The following is a 17,765-nucleotide window of genomic DNA, read 5'->3' as shown; positions in this document are numbered from 1 at the left end:
AAAGCACCATAGGATCCTCTCACTTCTATGGCCTCCCCTACTGTTTTTTCTTATAAGATACCTCCCTGTAGAAAATAACCTTTATTCAGTCTATACAAGGATACTACTGCTGGGAAATTTGTTTCAAGGCTTGTATATGTTATTCCAAACAACATGTACAGAAGCATCAACACTAACGAACAGCATCCATGATATGAATACCATTGCTCCCTGTTGGGAAACATTAATTTTGTTTCATCTTGACAGCCTTGGGATAAAGGCAGCCACAGGTTTTTAAGTTGTTGCCAATTTTCTATTGATGGTAAATTCCTGTTTAGCTTATTTTTAGTCCTAAAACGTGATTTCCTTTTATTGATATAAGTGCTGGCTAATGTTTAACTCATACACTTAGCACTTCTTGGGCACTCCCAATCAAGTATGTTGATTTCTAAAGTCTGCCCCAGAGAGAGGTCAAAAAAGCTGTGTCTGAAATGTGGAGACTTTGGGAATTCCTAGTATAATAGAACATGTCTGATGCCTTGACTTTTGGGCCTTTCTCTAGCTTCCAGTATTTCAGTGAGATTGTTTTAGGAGCTATCTACCAAGAAAAGAAAGAAAGACCGAGATCTTATACTGTAACAATTTAAGTGAATTCAGAGGGTGGTGAGGAATCCGCTTTGGAGGCTGCATACTCAGGCATCGCTTGTCCCTCATTAGCTGCAGTGACTCCTAGGAGCTGCTTTAAACCCCTTCTTATCAGAGGCACAGAGAAAAAAGCATTACCAATACACTGATCAGCCCTATCACAACCTCTGTCCCCTTGTGCCTTGACACTGTAGAGCCTGTTGTCACGCTATCAAATATTTAAGCTTTGGGGATTTTATGGCAAACGATGGCAAAATGTGGTATGTGGCAAATTAGCACAACAATGAGAGCTTTTGAGGAGCTTGCCATAAAGGACAAGTTCATTAAATAACATTAAATGATCAGTTCACTCTGTATTGAAAGCAAATGTACTCCTTCCCTCCTTGACCAGTACTGGAAGCTGGGTTTTTCAAAAATAAACAAATAACCCTTGAGTTCTACATGGAAGGGAATGCTATGGAAATTGCATTAAAATTTGATTCTGTTTGTGCTGCTTATCACATTATAAGAGATCTAAAATGTGCTGCCAAAAATAAGATTGTGGCACATAAGAAAGCCTATCCTTTTCTGTCCTGTTGCAAGCATCCTTGCAAAACATATTCTGAGTAACATGGGCTCAGTTTAGCTCTATGAGAACAGACCATTGTAATAAAATACACTCTGTGGTCAGAAGTGTTTCAACAGCGTGGGACACTGTAAAAGGGAGAAGAGAATTCTGTGTATCCAAAGCTGTCATACTGGAGAGTTGTGAATTTGGATTTAGAATAAACAAACAAATGAATAAAAGGAATTGCTACATTTTTTTACTTCATTGAGAGTGAGTGTGAGTTTGGTACCAGGGCGACTTCTTAAAACACTCTATATAATTTTGTCCAAGACGCTTCATATTTTTTAAAGTCAATGTAGCAAAGAATTGCTGATGGTAGTTGATATATAGAAGACCTCATTTACAGAAAATGATATCATTCAAGTACAGTTTGCAGATATCACACACTAAACACAGCTTGGTGCCCTGGTGCAAAAGTACACCATTACGCCAGATGGTGTTTGGAAGGCAGGAGGTGGCCTTAGCACACCCAGAGGTGGGGTGTTTTATAGTAATTACAATGTGTCCAGCTGTTTGAGCCAGAACAGGAAAGTAGCAATGGGTTATGTTTTGCCTGGAAAAAGGGCATGTTGTTAACTTACATATGGTGAAAACTGTTTGTTCCCAGAGAGAGAAAAAGAGAGAGAAGTCAAAATGAGACACAAAAGAGAGATAAAAAGAGAGCCATAAAAAAGTCCCAATGGCCATCAGTGACTATGATAATAGCAATAACATTTTTATAACCAAGTCAATGGGGGTAATTTAAAGAAAACCAAATGTAAAACATGTAAAGAATCATTTTAAATGAAAGAATGTGACAACTGTCATCTTTAATGTCACTTCCTAGTGTTAATTTTTGCCTTCAGGAGTCTGAGGACTGGAGAAATGGAGCTGGTACTATTAAAATAAATGCTTAGATCTCAGTTTATAGGGAAAAGGCCTGTGAGTTGTTTGCGTGCCTGTGATATGTTATGATAGCTCATGCATCCTGCTGTCTCTGCTTCTCCTCACCCCTGTCTGTGCGCCTGTGTGGTTTGCATGGTCTGGCATGGAGCATGCTGGGAGGGTGGGCGCTGGCTTGGGCAGGGCTGGCTACCTTGCAGCTGGCTATTAACCTGCAGTGAATTCGCCCTGCCAGGCAGTCAGGCAGGCAGGCAGGAGGCCCACCCTGGCAGAGGACTCAGTGTAAGACTGTTCTTTCTCAATTTTCCCCCCAGACACACCATCCTGAGAAGCCACTTTTTCCTACCACAGGAAGCCCAAGAGAACACTATAGCTAGCAGTCTGACAGCCAAACTGAACCCTGGCCTTTTGTATCCTGCCAGGTTTGAAAAGCTGGACATCACCCCTAAAAGTGCCCAGAAGATCAAGCCGGTGCTTGAGCGGTGGATGGCTGAGGCTGAGGCCCGCCATCGAGCAGGTATGCAGAACCTGACCGAGTTTATCGGGAGTGAACCATCCAAAAAGCGCAAGCGGCGCACCTCCTTCACACCCCAGGCCCTTGAGATCCTCAATGCCCACTTTGAGAAGAACACACACCCCTCTGGGCAGGAAATGACCGAAATTGCTGAGAAGCTGAACTATGACCGAGAAGTAGTTAGAGTTTGGTTCTGCAATAAGAGACAAGCCCTGAAGAACACAATTAAACGCTTAAAACAGCACGAGCCGGCCACGGCAGTCCCTTTGGAGCCCTTAACAGACTCTCTGGAATAAAACTCCTAAAGAGATGCCCACCCATAATCAGAAGCAAAATTCACAGAAACTAAACTCCACCCTTGGGACTCCACAACAACAACAACAACAAAATTTAATTTAATTTAAAAATAGCCCCAGTCATCATCACCCTTGTAAGTAAAAGACTAAGAAAACTACCAAGTGGACAGAATGGTTTCTACATGTCCGTTGGTTTTCCAAGAGGAAAAAAGAAAATTTTTTGAAAATTTTTAAACAAGGAATACACCACACTGAAGGTGTGTGTGGTAGGATAGTTCCCTTCCCCCACCTGTCTCCCCCAAAGCCAGTTTTTTAATGGACTTAAAGCAAACCAAATAACCACGTACTTTTTTCTGTATATTATGAAAATGTGAACACATTTTAAGGAAAAAGAAAAAAAAAAAACTAAACCAAAAACCAACAACGAAGGAACAAAAACTTTGATCTGTTCAAAGCGAATACAAGCCTGCCACCTGGAGGAAGGACGGCACCCCTTCAGGTACTAAGTGCTGATTCACTATGAAACCTATTAACCAAAGTCAGAAACATGGCATTGCAACGCGATCGTTTGTCTACGCTTCTCCGCGCGTAAAGTTGTGTTACGAATTTTTACATTTGTACTAACAGAACAATAGGAAGCCTGATTTCTCCCATCTTTCCCATCTATTGTCTCCACCCATGGGGTGGGTACCATTGTTGAAGCCATTCTGTGAGGCTCACTATTTGGTTTTTTTGTGGGGGTGGTGGGGAGGGTGGTCTTTTTTCTTTGTCTTTCTTTTTGACGGGAGGGCATCCTGGATCGTGTGCCAAAGCATTCGTTGCTTTTTTCTCACTATGACTTGTGGGTTTGAGAAAAGAAAATGGAGCTCGCATTTCTCTCTTTTCCTCCATTCTCCATCTCCCTCGTGCGTGGCTCCCGGGGTCTGCTGGAAGGCCACAGAAGTGGGGAGGAGCAGTGTCTTTTCCACTCAGATCCTAGTGAAATGCAGGAGAGACTCCAGAATAACTAGGGCTTTGCTCGATGAACTGTCAACACTGGCATAAGCTGTAATTGTGCTCACTGTCCACACCAGAGCTTGGGATTTTTCTCAGTCTGTTGGCCACGTACATGGAGAGCTGACCAAAACTAATTTTGTAATATAAACATAAGCTGCACATTTGGTTCAATACTTACATCTATGTTATGCTTCTGTGCAAAGCAATTTCTCTCAGAAGTCTGATAGCCAAAGAAATGTCTCAAGATTTCAGTCAAATACACACATGGCATGCACACACCCATAAACACATACACAAAGAAACAGGCTAAAAAGAAAGTGATAGCAACTGGATTATTAAAGGCCATCATGTATCCTGTTAATCTCATCTTTTCTGCTACTTCTTTCATTCCGATAGCGATGGCAGACTTTTTTCAGGGGGAATAATTACTCTTCGGGATATATAAATGGAGCAGAAAGGTGGCGAGCAAATTTAAACAACTGGAATTGGGGGCCAGGTTCTTCAGGGGAAAGGAAGTTTGAAAAAGCTTTCACCAAAAGAAAAAAATATAGAAGGGGCTTATCTAACACATCAGAATAGCCTACAATATGAGAACTAGAGGATTATTTCCTTTAAAAAAAAATAACTTAAAAGATATGTGAGCCACAATAACCTAATAAGCAAGAAGGACATGTTGGGATGTGAGGACGGCTGTGCAGGTGAGCACTTGGCACCTGCCACTGGTGTTTTCACCCAGGTACAGGTAGACAGTGTTCCATTAAAGGAGCAGGCAAAAGAGAGCTGTCAATTTGCTTGCTGTTGAAATGTAAATATTTATGCATAATTTATAATCATGCTAATGTATTACCTAGAAGTAAGTTGTGACATAAAAAGAGAAACCCAGTCTCAAGTTGCCCAACTGATTAGAAATGCCATCTCCTTCCCCTAATACACTCCCTCTCCCCGGGGGGTTTGAGTTTCTTCTGTTGGCTCCTTTGCTGTTTGTGTAAATGCTACAGTATAATTGTCCCCTCCAATGATTCATGCAGCAATCAAGAGACTACCAGCAAGGAAACTCTAAAAGGAATCCTGGAAGTGGAACAAGTCACTCGTAAAGGTGTTTCCATTTTACCAGTCAATGCTAACTGGACCACAGCTAACTTGATCTTCAATGCCAACATCACAGAGCCCCTTTTGCCACCTCAAAAACTGCACAAATACGGACAACCCAGAAACCCAAAACTTTGTTGATTAAAACAGATCTTGGATTCTCCTAGGACCTGCTCCAAATTCCATCAAGAAAAGCTCCCTGCGAAGAGAAGTTAACAAGATAACATATGACGGATGCTAAATATTTAAATATATGCCGGCAGCGGTTACATAAGGCCTGCTCAGTTCTGAGATCTATAATTGGGAGGGTCTAACTAGGACAGGGAAAATATAAAATAAAAGTAATCTTCCAGAGTGGAACAAAAAAGAAATATATTCATCCCACAGTCGTAACACCATTCATGTGCAGTGATTTTTTTATAGTTTTATAATTTTGTATTGTTTTATAAATTATTTATAAGGTGTTGTAATGCTTCTTATATTAATTTTTTACAGATAAATTTTTTGCTACAAGGCATAAAAAGGTGCCTGAACAGATTCTTAGGAATATAAATTATACTGTGTAACTCATAAGTCTTTGGGACCACACCTAATGCTTAATTTTATGATGACATTTCTCATGTCTACTTGTAAACAACTTCATATGCCAACAACGTTTAAGTGTCTTTTATGTTTCCATGAACTGAAGGTTAAGGTTGCCACCCACGAAAAATAAAAGCCACTTTGGGCATATGTGATTGTATTTCAAGCTTCAGTATTTTTCTCACATAATTTTTAATTATTGTCATCTGCATTTTCTTCATTACTTCATGAAAAAAATGACAGTGGATATTACATTTTACACCTGTTTATAGATTTTCTTTCTTTTTCAACCAAGAAAATATTTTGAACAGTTGAAACTTTTAATTGCATTTGCAAGGTTTTGGCTTCTTTATGTTGTCATCACACAGATGCACACACACATACAACACAAAAGAGAGAACAAAAAAGCAAAAGGAGCTAGGAAAAAAAACAAAACAAAACAAGTAGAGGCGTATCAAAGAACTCAAGCTATAACCAAAAAGAAATCGTAAAATGCCTTTGCTCGTTTCTCTACGCTGGACCAAAGCTCAATATTTGTAGGTATATGCACATTGTATAGATATGGCTAAATGTTGCTGACAATCTCGCAATACTAAACTGTTCCTATTTTAAGAAAAAAAAAAGAAATACAAACTGTTCATCAATGTTTTACCTCAGCACTCTACTTGTACCCAGTTAATGACCAAGCTTAAAAAAAATTGAGATAAAGGAAATTGATTTTCATTTCAATGTTTGACTGTAAAATCTGTTTGGATAACATTTTGTAATGAGCTTTTTGTCATGTGATTTGCTTGTCTTCAACTTGAAATTATGTGAGGCACATTTGTTTATTTGTTGTTAAGAAAGTGATTTTTTTTTTTTGTCCTATGTGCTGTGATCTAGACTGGTCACCGGGGTCACTTATGAGGCACCACAAAGAGATCTGCTTCTCCGTGCCCGGAGCAGGCACCAGGAGGGAGGGCAGGAAACAGGACTGGGTTGCTTTGGAAAAATCATCATGACAAGAAGTTGACATGATAGACTTGTGACCAAGAAGCCAAACTGAATATTTAAAAGCTCCTTACTTGCTCTGACATTGAAACCAAAGCTGATTTTATCTGCACAGGTTGCTTAATGTTTAAAAAAAAAAAAAAAACTGTACTTAATCTAGAGCAATATCTGTATGGTCAGTAAAGCTGCACTTTGTGTATTTCTTAACAGCTTCAGATCTGTCACTTTTAATTTGTACCATAAAAAATAAATAATTGTTTGACATGAGCTTCTAGGCTAAGTGTGTCTCACACTCAGATATGTCAATTAAGTTGTCAGCATTTTAAAAACTGTACGTTACAACCCCAAATGTTAAGGAAAGGAAGGGGTTCAAGACAGATTGGTTAATATCATGATCATTTTAACTTTTCAAATGACATATTGTATTCATTGGGACTTTGGTTGCAAGTTATAGGAATCCAACTGAAACTTGCCTACACATAAAGATACTGTGTTGTTTGACTTAATAGGAAGTTCCGTTGTGGACCTGAAGCACAGCTGGATTCAGTGGTTTCAAAGATGTCATCAGCCTGTCCTGCTTGGCTTCCTTCTCAGATGGATTCTCTAACCATTGACTCTAGGGCTTTGAATCATGCGCCCTTCTCTAAACTAAGCACTGGTGCTGCGGGGTGGTGCACATAAATTCATGGTCACAGGCTCATTCCTGTCAGTGGGCGAAGGGTGGGGCCTCATTCTGACGACCCTGTGGGACCACAAGGATTGAAAGAGGAGTACACGTAAGAACCAGAAGACAAAAAAATAGAGCCATGGTAATGAGCAGACAAAACCCAGAGCCACCACATTCTACGACTAACACCCAGCTGTGTGCCAGGTGTCGTAGAGAGTTCTGTTGGTGAAGAGTGATCTGCTAGTCTTAAGTAATGTCTGTAATGGCATGTGCTGGAAAATTTGGACATTTGGCATATGTTCCTGCCTGAAGTTTAGTGTGGGTAGGAGAGGCGAGTGAATGTTGTTATATAATTCACTAATTCAAAAAATAGGATCATCTTGCTAAAAGTACCAGTAAAAAAAAATTTAGAGTCATAATTGCTATACTTTCAGTGACCTTTAGCAAACATTTTTTATGCTACATGGAAATCTGTGTATCAACTTCATATTGTGATTGATAAGAAGTGCTTCGGAGTGAGCAACAAAACCAAAAATCCAAATGACCATGCATTATAAATGAGCCATGAAGGGGCCAGGAAGCTCCAAGCCTGACTTTAAAAGGGGCAAAAAAAAAAAAAAAATGCTGATACTTCTGCCTTGATGGGTGGGGAAAAAACAAAAAATAAAGTGATTTTCAATGGCTTTCTTTCCATATTTAATATTCTACAAATATTATTGGCAAAGGTCCTGCCTATGATTATGCCTATTATGAAATATGTTTGACCTAGGAAATTCTAAAATGTCTTCTTTAAAAAGGACAGCCATCCTTTACATTTAACCATTCCATATTCCACTAATATCTGCTAAGCATTTAATATGTGTCAGAAAATCCTGTGTGCTGAGGACTCAGAAATAAACAAAAAGAATCTTTGCCTTCAGTAAACTCATATTCATTGTGCAAAAACCAGTGATATTTCTCCAGAAAGTAAAATAATTCCATGTTTCTTATACTATAATATTTCAAAAATAAATTTCAAAACTAAAATGATAGGAAGCAATTCCGAGGCCGACTTCAAAACTGCAAATGAATGGGTAGGAACAGCCTAAGCTTAGAATACAATCACAAGTATCTTTTAAATGATTCCAAAAGCTGTTCCGATAACAATTTTCTACTAAACCAACCATATGCATACAATATATTCAGTGTAGCAGGACAGTGGGTGATGAGTTTAATAAAGAATCTATGCTTGGAAAGAGTTCAGAAGCAACATGTCGATAAAACCAACACCTAACAAAGACAAGTCTGAGCTCCTCATCCATTGTTCTGCACTTCAAAAGGAGTCCAACCAAATGCACCCATTTGTCTTACCTACCAGACATTGAGGAAAGCCATGGTCAAGGGAAGAAGATGACACCTAAGGAGAACTTCAGTGCACTGCATGAAAACCTTTCTAAAACATGTGAAATATTTCGCTGTTTTCTTAAAACAATTATGAACATCACTTATCCTCTTCAGGGCCTTTCTCCTATTTACTTTATCCTTGTTAATGGCTCCATCCATCAGCCACCCAAAGCAGAAGTCTAGAAGTCATCCTAACCCCTTTCTACACACACACACACACACACACACACACACACACACACACACACACACACACCCTAAGTCTCTAAAGTTCTGGCAATTCTGCCTCATGAATTCCTTTTGAATCTGTCTCCTGGTCTCCATCCCCCACTTCCACTACTTAGTTCAGACCCACCTGCCTCTCACCTGGATCACCATGATGTGCTCCTCCTAGCCTCTACATCCATCATATGTTTACCCCAGAGTAGTCAAAAGGCCAGTATAAATAAATTTCTCTTCTGTTTAAAACCTTTCCAACATTACCTTCAGAAAGAGAAACAGACTCCAGCACAGAACACAATACCTTTTGCAACCTGGTCCTTGCCTACTTCTCTAGCCTGATCTCTCATCAGTTCCCAGTTCATAGATTTATGTCCTTGCCACACCAAACTTCCTAAAATTTCTCCAATGCCCAAAGTACTTCTGATGTAATACCCTCTGCTTGGAATGTCCATCCACAGTATTGTTGACCTATCTAATTTCTACTCATTCTTTAAGGCTCAATTATGTTCAATTCCACAAACAGTTATGTGCTGGGGATTGTGCTTCCTTCATCAAAACATTTATCAAGTTTGCATGTTTATTAGCCACCTCTGATACGTTAAAAAATGACCACCATTGATCTCTGAGTGGCCTGCAGACTTGGCTTACAGATACGTGTAGTTGGCAATAAGTTCTTTTAACTAGTTGTCATTTGCATGTGACAGATCTTCCTTGTCTAATAACAGTCATATTTGTATCCTTTTCAAAGCTCTCTCATATACATTATTTTATTCGCTCCTAACGTAAACCCAAAGCAGTGTGGTGATTCCTGTTTTATACATGAGAACTAAGAATCATAAAAGTTAATAGTCTTCACCAAGATCCCAAAGTTCATAGATAGAGCTGGTTCTTCAATACACTAGGAACTAGAATATTCATCAAGATGAGTACACATTGAAACACGTAAACTCTGATACCACCATGTCTTTGAAGTGTCAGTGAAAACTACAGTATCTGATACACGGTAGCAGTTCAGGAAAGGCTTACTGCTGTGGATAATTACCAGTTATCTAATTAGCAAGTCCACTATGATTTGGGTGAACTTAGACTGAATGCTTACTGCTTGGCAGAAGTAGTAAAGGACACATAAAGGGAAATTAGAAATATGCATATACATTGTATCCTTTTATTATCACTGAGATTTAGGGTCTCCAGATAAGAAAACAATTCCAATGATTCCAAAGGCAAATGAGTTAAAACCAATCGAAAGTGAAAGAGAAAATCAGTGGGTCCTAGTCACTAATCCCACTAGCAAGTAAAGACCATGTAATGTGTGTGGAAATAGGAAGCCGGCCTGGGACCTGGGCTGGAAGGTCCATTCCAGAACTTTCTTTGATACTCTCATGTCACTTTTAAGAGTTTTAGTTGGCTGGGAGTGGTGGCTCATGCCTGTAATCTCAGCATTTTGGGAGGCCAAGGCAGGTGGATCACCTGAGGTCAGGAATTTGAGACCAGCCTGGCCAACACAGTGAAACCCTGTCTCTACTAAAAATACAAAAATTAGCCGGGCATGGTGGCGGACTCCCGTAATCCCAGCTACTTGGGAGGCTGAGGCAGGGGAATCGCTTGAACCCCAGGAGGTGGAGGTTGCAGTGAGCCAAGATCGTGCCACTGAACTCCAGCCTGGGTGACAGAGCAAGACTCTGTCTCAAAAAAAAAAAAAAAAAAAAAAAGAGTTTTAGTTGTGCTCCTGACCATTTACCAGACCTGAGATGGTCATTTGGGAAGAAATCACACTCTTCCCATTGTCTTGTCTATATCACTGAAGTCTGGGATCTGTGTAAAAAGATCTGTATGGGTTAATGGGCTTTGTTACTGAGGTCACTGGGGCATCACCTCTGAAAGAGGGGACATTTCCAGGGTGTTTGACTATTTGCACATATGCAATGGTAGGAGAGCCAATATAACAAAAAAGATCCAGAACTGAAGTAGTTCCAAACATTGAACTTCAGTCAAAGAGCAAGAAACTCATATGCAATAATAACACTCATGGTGAACTATAATATTTAACCCCTTTGCAGATGCTCTTATTAAGATGCTAGATAAAAGAAGCAGAAAAGAGGCTGGCATTTCCTGGATACCTACCATATGTAGGTATTACTGTCCTCATTTTCAAATCCTGCACTATTATCTGAGATTTGAGGCCTACTTAGATATACTCATGCTACTAATAAATGTTCTCATAAAGGAAGATTCACTAAGACTTACTTACATTTAGACTGACTAAACTCCTGAACTAATGCATCATTGAAGTGGATCGCTGGACCTCAGACAATGGACTTTTGATCCATGGATCTGGTCATCACTTGGGCTACATCTGTGACTACAGATGAAGGAAAAGAGATCATTTGGGAAACAGTTGTGCTTCTTTTACCTTCCAGTTTTTGTTATTGTTGAAATCTTTTATTGTATAAGTAACCTATTTTTATTATAGAAAAGTCAGAATATACAAAGAAACAAAATATTTTCATTATAAATTATAATTCAGCTGTTTTTCTTTATATTGCTCTTTTAACATTCATGGGCTGCTTTAATTGTTTGTCTTGAACTTCAGAGACAGAGGGTAAATTAGAAAATCAAAAATAGAACTCACATATCTTGAAATCCCATTTCTGTGAAATGCCACAGCTGTTTGGGTTACCAAAACTCAGTCATTATTTACCCAGAATCTTAACTTGACCCACCATGCAGCTAATCCTGGAGGAAAACACAATAGCCCCTGGTTGTCTGTGGGGGAGACACAAGGCCCGAGATCATTTCCACACAGGCTTTGCTAACCAATCAAGAGGTATGAGTCAAGAAAAGTGGATTTCAGTCATGGAAACATGCACCCCTAGGTATTGGCAGGCTCATACTGGCTGGCATGATGATCTCTTACTTAAAATGAGACCCTCCACTTTACATTCAAAGAATGATTTTATCTTCATATAAGTCCAAACCATATCAAGGCCTTCAATAGCCAATACCATGCACACAGTGAGCATTGTACACATGTCCTTTCGGGGAGCCAGTCTGTGATACAAAGGCTTGGGGAAATGACTTAAACCCATCAAAATCATTCTCTGCCATCCAATTTGATAAAACACACCCTGACGTAAACACACACTGAACATTTTTATTGCTTCTTTCCAACAGCACAAGCTTCACTCTTACTTTTTAACACACTCCTACTGTGTCCTGAGTGTTCAAATTCTTACTTTTGGGTTTTTCGCTGCTTTGAATAGAGGGGAAGAGTCCACACAGGCTCTTGGTTCTGTTCCTGGGAGGTCACAATACAACCAGTCTTTGAAAAACATAATGTGTGCTCAAGCACTTCCATGTGTGTATTCTTTATTTCTGCTTCTAGAACCATCAGACTCCCCAGGAGGAACAAAAATCAGAAAAATAAATGTATCTGCAGTCTCCCAAGAGTATAAGAGCCTGTTTCTCCATTTTTTCTCTTCAGAGGAAGCATTCAACTCTGAAGGGGTCCATTTAAACTTCCTGAAGAGAGCAAAATACTTGGGGGCACATCAGTGCCACCTACCCATCCCTTGGCAAAGCAACTGCCCCATCCCTTATTCTCCTCCTCCAAGTCCTTTATTTTCTGCTTCTCTCCTTTAAACTTACTTTGCCCTTATTTTGCCCAAAACTGGAAGGGTGAGAAGCATCCTCAAGTTAGCCAGACAAGACCATTCAATATTTTGTGGGTGCACCCCCTCAACTTCCTCAGCCAGGAAACTCTACTTACATTTTGTGTTCTCTTGGCCTGTTGCTCCTCCCTTTCCTGACCCCCAAACTCTGATCAGCCTCCAAGATCCAGATGAAAAGCCTAAGACCTGAAAGCATAACAGTGAAACACTATTTAGAGTTGAGGTCAGGATGAAGATCTATCTCAGGGGCTGGCAAATAGTAAGTATTTCAGACTTTGAGGACCATACTCTGCTGTGGTAGCACAAAAACAGCCATAGGCAGCGGGTAAACAAATGGTGGTAGCTGTGTTCCAATAAAACTTTAATAACAAAAACTGGCAGTTGGCTGAATTTGGCCCAGAGACTATAGTTTACAGACCCCTGCTCTATTATTGGGCTAAGCTGGTTTGGGGCCACACAGTTCCCAAAAGTCTTCCATGGACTCTGGGCATGGGCCCACCTCCTAGCCATCCATAGTGATGCTGTCAGGGCTCCACCCAGAACCCCTAGGATTCTTTCACCCCACTTCTGTGTACCTGCCACCTGCTTCAAAAAGATTTGGCCCCCAAATTTTGCACCTTCTGGAGGACTTCCTCCAGCTACTAAGTCACTTTTGTCTGAAAGAGCACAGAGCCCCAGGTGCCTGAAAGTTTATGTCCCCAGATCCCTACCCCCAGAGCTAGAGGATGACTTCCTCGGCCCCCACAGCTCCTGGCCTGGGTACTTCCAAGGCTCATGCATACTCCAGATGGAGGGACCAGGCTGCAGCCACCCACCCTGGAAAATGATCTGGAATCGCTCCCTCACTTACTTTGCATCTCCACTCCCTTCCCAGGTTTTCCCAAAGTCCTTCCTTAATAAATCATGTGCACCCAAATCCTCATCTCTGGGGACGCTGACCTCAGGCACCATCTCAAAATGTTCTAAAAACCTCTTTCTTGCCTCCCTGAAGTGTTTGAAGATCCTGGAACAGATGCTCAAACACATCCCTAGATTTATCCAGGGCCCAGGAACCCTGTGGGAAAGACCTCAAACCCGGCCCTCAATTGAGGTTCAAATACTTGCAGAAGGTTGAGATTAGGGTTCCCCGCAGGGACACAGATTAGAGGGAGAGTGGCTTTTGAGGGAAGATGGCTCTGAGTGGGGAAATTGGCAGAGCTCTGAGCAGCCATGACAGGGAGATCCTGTGAGTGCTGAGAAGGGAAGAGGCAGGAGAGAGCTGGGGCATTCCAGATTAAACAGCTCAGTACCCTTAGAAGCAGGGCCAGGCCTCAGTGATGCAAGCGAGGCCCACAAGGGACAAAATTTTTTAAGGAGTCACTCGGATATGCATAAAATTTAAATATGACATCCTAGCACCTCACCCTTGTCATGGCCCTTCTCCAGGGTCTGGTTCCAAAATGGGGAAGGAGAATTCCTCCTGGACAGAGAAGAGCTTCACAAGGTCATCTGCCTGGCAGAAGTTGGCAGCTTGAAAGTAATAGCAAGGGCAGTGGCTCCTGGGAAAAGGCTGCTCATCTGGTTGTGCCCCTCATGGGATGCTAGTGGATTCAACCTCCTGGCTTTTCCTGGTGCCCTTCCTGGGTCATCAGCTTTTCTTGAACTGTATCCTTTGCCCAGAAAGCTCCTACTCCCTCGCCTTCTTGAAGTCTTTGCTCAAATCTCATCTTTTAAGTGGCTTACGAGGGCCACCCTAATTAATATTGCTATCTGCACCACGACCTCCTAGCACTTCCTAAACCTATAACCTACTCAACATTTTCTACAGCACTTGTAATCATCTTATATGCTACGTAGTTTAACTATTTAATATATTTGTTGTTTATTATCTGCCTCTTCCTAATTAGAATACAACCCCCTCAAAGTCAGCAGTCCTTATTTGATTTATTTTTCATAAGCCCCCAAAACAGTGCCTGGCCCAATAAACGTTTGTTGCCTGAATGAATGAATGAATGAATGAATGAATGCAGTATTGGAACATACTGGTGTAGGGTTACCAGATTTAGCAAATAAAAACACAGGACACCCAGTTGAATTTGAATTTCAGATGAATATTTCATGCAATATTTCAGGAATATTTATACTAAAAATTTTTCATTGTTCATCTGAAATTCAAATATAATTGGGAATCTTGTTTTTTACCTGGCAACCCTATGCTGGTTGCAACTACAACAATAATAGTTACCATTTGTTGACTGCACAATTGCAACAGGCCAGGCACTGTGTAAAGGGTATTGGCCACATTTAATCTATAAAACAACTCCAGAAGATACTAGCTTCTTTCTTTTGCAGAAAAGGCAACTGAAGCAAAGCGAGTGTAAGTCCCTAGCCCAAAGTCTCACAGCTAGCAAGAGGGTGAATGAAGATACAAGACCAGGTCTGTCTGGGCTGCAAGGCCTAAAAGCAAGTTCTCCTGGATCTAAGTGCCCATGGCATTGCCTAGGCACTCCTCTTGTGATACTTCTCCCTCTTTCTTCCCAGAATCACTGTGTTTCTCCCAGCACCTGCCTCAGTGGCTTTTTACCCTTCCAGTCTAATCCCAGTGGAACAAAGCATGAGAACCCAAATTATAAGTGGAAACCCTGGAGCTGCCACCATTCTTCCTTCAGCTGCAGATGCTCATGGCCAGTCCCTCCCTGCCCAAACCTCTAAGAGAAAGGAGGCACCTGGCCAGCTTGAGAGATGATGAATGTCCAGAATCCAAAGGATGACAAGTTTTCTCAGAAAAACTATGATAAATGATACCAAAATGGTTCAGCCTTCCTCTCTAGACCAAAGAGAGTGAGAAGGAAATTTTGATCCCTTGTCTGTGATTTGGAGGCTCTCCATGTTGTTGCAAGACTTTTCTTTACTTCAGCTAAAGACTGGGTCCTTGTCCCATGGCCATGAAAATTTAGGCTCACAGATGATTTGAAGGGTGAGAATAATGGGATTTATTAGGCAAAAAGGAAAAAAGGGGGAACAGGGACTCTCTGCAAGGCCAGAGTTCCTGCTAGTGTAGGCTTCCTGCCTCACAGATTGAATTCCAGGTACCACCCCGGAAGAGGAGGGGCCGAGCTCCTCCCCACTGCAAATGGCATGAACTTCTGTGGCTCCACGCCAGTGTGCATTCCTCCCAGTGCACAGGTTGCTCAGAGGCTCTGCCAGGGAGCCCCTTCCACCTGGCTGTCTCAATGTGAGATGAAATGTCTATTTTGGTACACTTTGGATGAGGTGTTGTTAAGGACAATGGGAACAAACTTGACTTCCATTAAATATCAGTAAATAAAAAATTAACATTTAATTATTCATTGATGCAAAAATCCTCAATAAAATACTGGCAAACCGAATCCAGCAGCACATCAAAAAGCTTATCCACCACAATTAAGTCGGCTTCATCCCTGGGATGCAAGGCTGGTTCAACATACGCAAATCAATAAATGTAATCCATCACATAAACAGAACGAATGACAAAAACCATATGATTATCTCAATGCAAAAAAGGCCTTCGACAAAATTCGACAGCCCTTCATGCTAAAAACTCTCAATAAACTAAGTATTGAAAGTATTGATGGAACATATCTCAAAATAATAACAGCTATTTATAACAAACCCACAGCCAGTATCATACTGAATGGGCAAAAACTGAAAGCATTCCCTTTAAAAACCAGCACAAGACGAGGATGCCCTCTCTCACCACTCCTATTCAACATAGTATTGGAAGTTCTGGCCAGGGCAATCAGGCAAGAGAAAGAAATAAAGGAGTCTGGGCGTGGTGGCTCACACCTGTAATCCCAGCACTTTGGGAGGCCAAGGCATGCGGATTACCTGAGGTTGGGTGTTCGAGACCAGCCAGACCAACATGGAGAAACCCTATCTCTACTAAAAATACAAAATTAGCCAGGCATGGTGGCACCTGCCTGTAATCCCAGCTACTCGGGAGGCTGAGGCAGGAGAATTGCTTGAACCCAGGAGGCAGACGTTGCAGTGAGCCAAGATCACACCATTGCACTCCAGCCTGGGTAACAAGAACGAAACTCCATCTCAAAAAATAAAAAAAAAAATTTAAAAAAAAGAAATAAAGGGTATTAATTAGGAAAAAAGGAAGTCAGATTGTCTCTGTTTGCAGATGACATGATTGTATATTTAGAAAACCCTATCATCTCAGCCCAAAATCTCCTTAAGCTGATAAGCAACTTCAGCAAAGTCTCAGGATATAAAATCAATGTGCAAAAATCACAAGCATTCCTATACACCAATAACAGACAAACAGCCAAATCATGAGTGAACTCCCATTCACAATTGCTACAAAGAAAATAAAATACCTAGGACTTAGGAATACAACTTATAAGAGATGTGAAGGATCTCTTCAAGGAGAACTACAAACCACTGCTCAAGGAAATAAGAGAGGACACAAACAAATGGAAAAACATTCCATGCTCATGGATAGAAAGAATCAATATCATGAAAATGGCCATACTGCCAAAAGTAATTTATAGATTCAATGCTATCCCCATCAAGCTACCATTGACTTTCTTCACAGAATTGGAAAAAAACTACTTTAAATTTCATATGGAACCAAAAAAGAGCCCGCATAGCCAAGACAATCCTAAGCAAAAAGAAAAAAGCTGGAGGCATCATGCTACCTGACTTCAAACTATACTACAAGGCTACAGTAACTAAAACAGCATGGTACTGGTACCAAAACAGATATATAGACCAATGGAAAAGAACAGAGTCCTCAGAAATAACACCACACATCTACAACCATCTGATCTTTGACAAATCTGACAAAAACAATGGGGAAAGGATTCCCTATTTAATAAATAGTGTTGGGAAAACTGGCTAGCCATATGCAGAAAGCTGAAACTGGATCCCTTCTTTACACATTATTTAAAAATTAACTCAAGATGGATTAAAGACTTCAACGTAAGACTCAAAACCATAAAAACCCTAGAAGAAAACCCAGGCAATACCATTCAGGACATAGGCATGGGCAAAGACTTCATGTCTAAAACACCAAAAGCAATGGCAAGAAATGCCAAAATTGACAAATGGCATCTAATTAAACTAAAGAGCTTCTGCACAGCAAAAGAAACTACCATCAAAGTGAACAGGCAACCTACAGAATGGGAGAAAATTTTTGCAATCTATCCATCTGACAAAGGGCTAATATCCAGAATCTACAAAGAACTTAAACAAATGTACAAGAAAAAAAAACAAA

At 40.7% G+C, this 17,765-nt stretch overlaps 1 protein-coding gene and 1 long non-coding RNA gene across 4 annotated transcripts in view; one reads left to right on the top strand and one right to left on the bottom strand.

The window, feature by feature from the left end:
• Positions 1 to 6,741, top strand: part of POU6F2 (POU class 6 homeobox 2) — a 434,029-nt gene extending 427,288 nt beyond the window's left edge. For both annotated transcript variants that reach the window (XM_054560568.2, XM_054560567.2), the window contains one exon: positions 2,428 to 6,741. In XM_054560568.2, coding sequence (XP_054416543.1) covers positions 2,428 to 2,923 — 496 coding nt within the window. In that variant the 3' untranslated portion in view covers positions 2,924 to 6,741. The remainder of the gene's footprint in view (positions 1 to 2,427) is intronic.
• The window catches only part of LOC129060664 (uncharacterized), an 89,722-nt gene that overhangs the window by 23,539 nt on the left and 48,418 nt on the right, over positions 1 to 17,765 (bottom strand). For both annotated transcript variants that reach the window (XR_010140734.1, XR_010140735.1), the window contains one exon: positions 12,622 to 12,709. This is a non-coding gene — a long non-coding RNA (uncharacterized LOC129060664). The remainder of the gene's footprint in view (positions 1 to 12,621; positions 12,710 to 17,765) is intronic.

Source organism: Pongo abelii, chromosome 6, assembly GCF_028885655.2.
Source record: "Pongo abelii isolate AG06213 chromosome 6, NHGRI_mPonAbe1-v2.0_pri, whole genome shotgun sequence".
Lineage (NCBI taxonomy): Eukaryota > Metazoa > Chordata > Mammalia > Primates > Hominidae > Pongo > Pongo abelii.
This window is presented reverse-complemented; position numbering and strand designations above follow the sequence as displayed.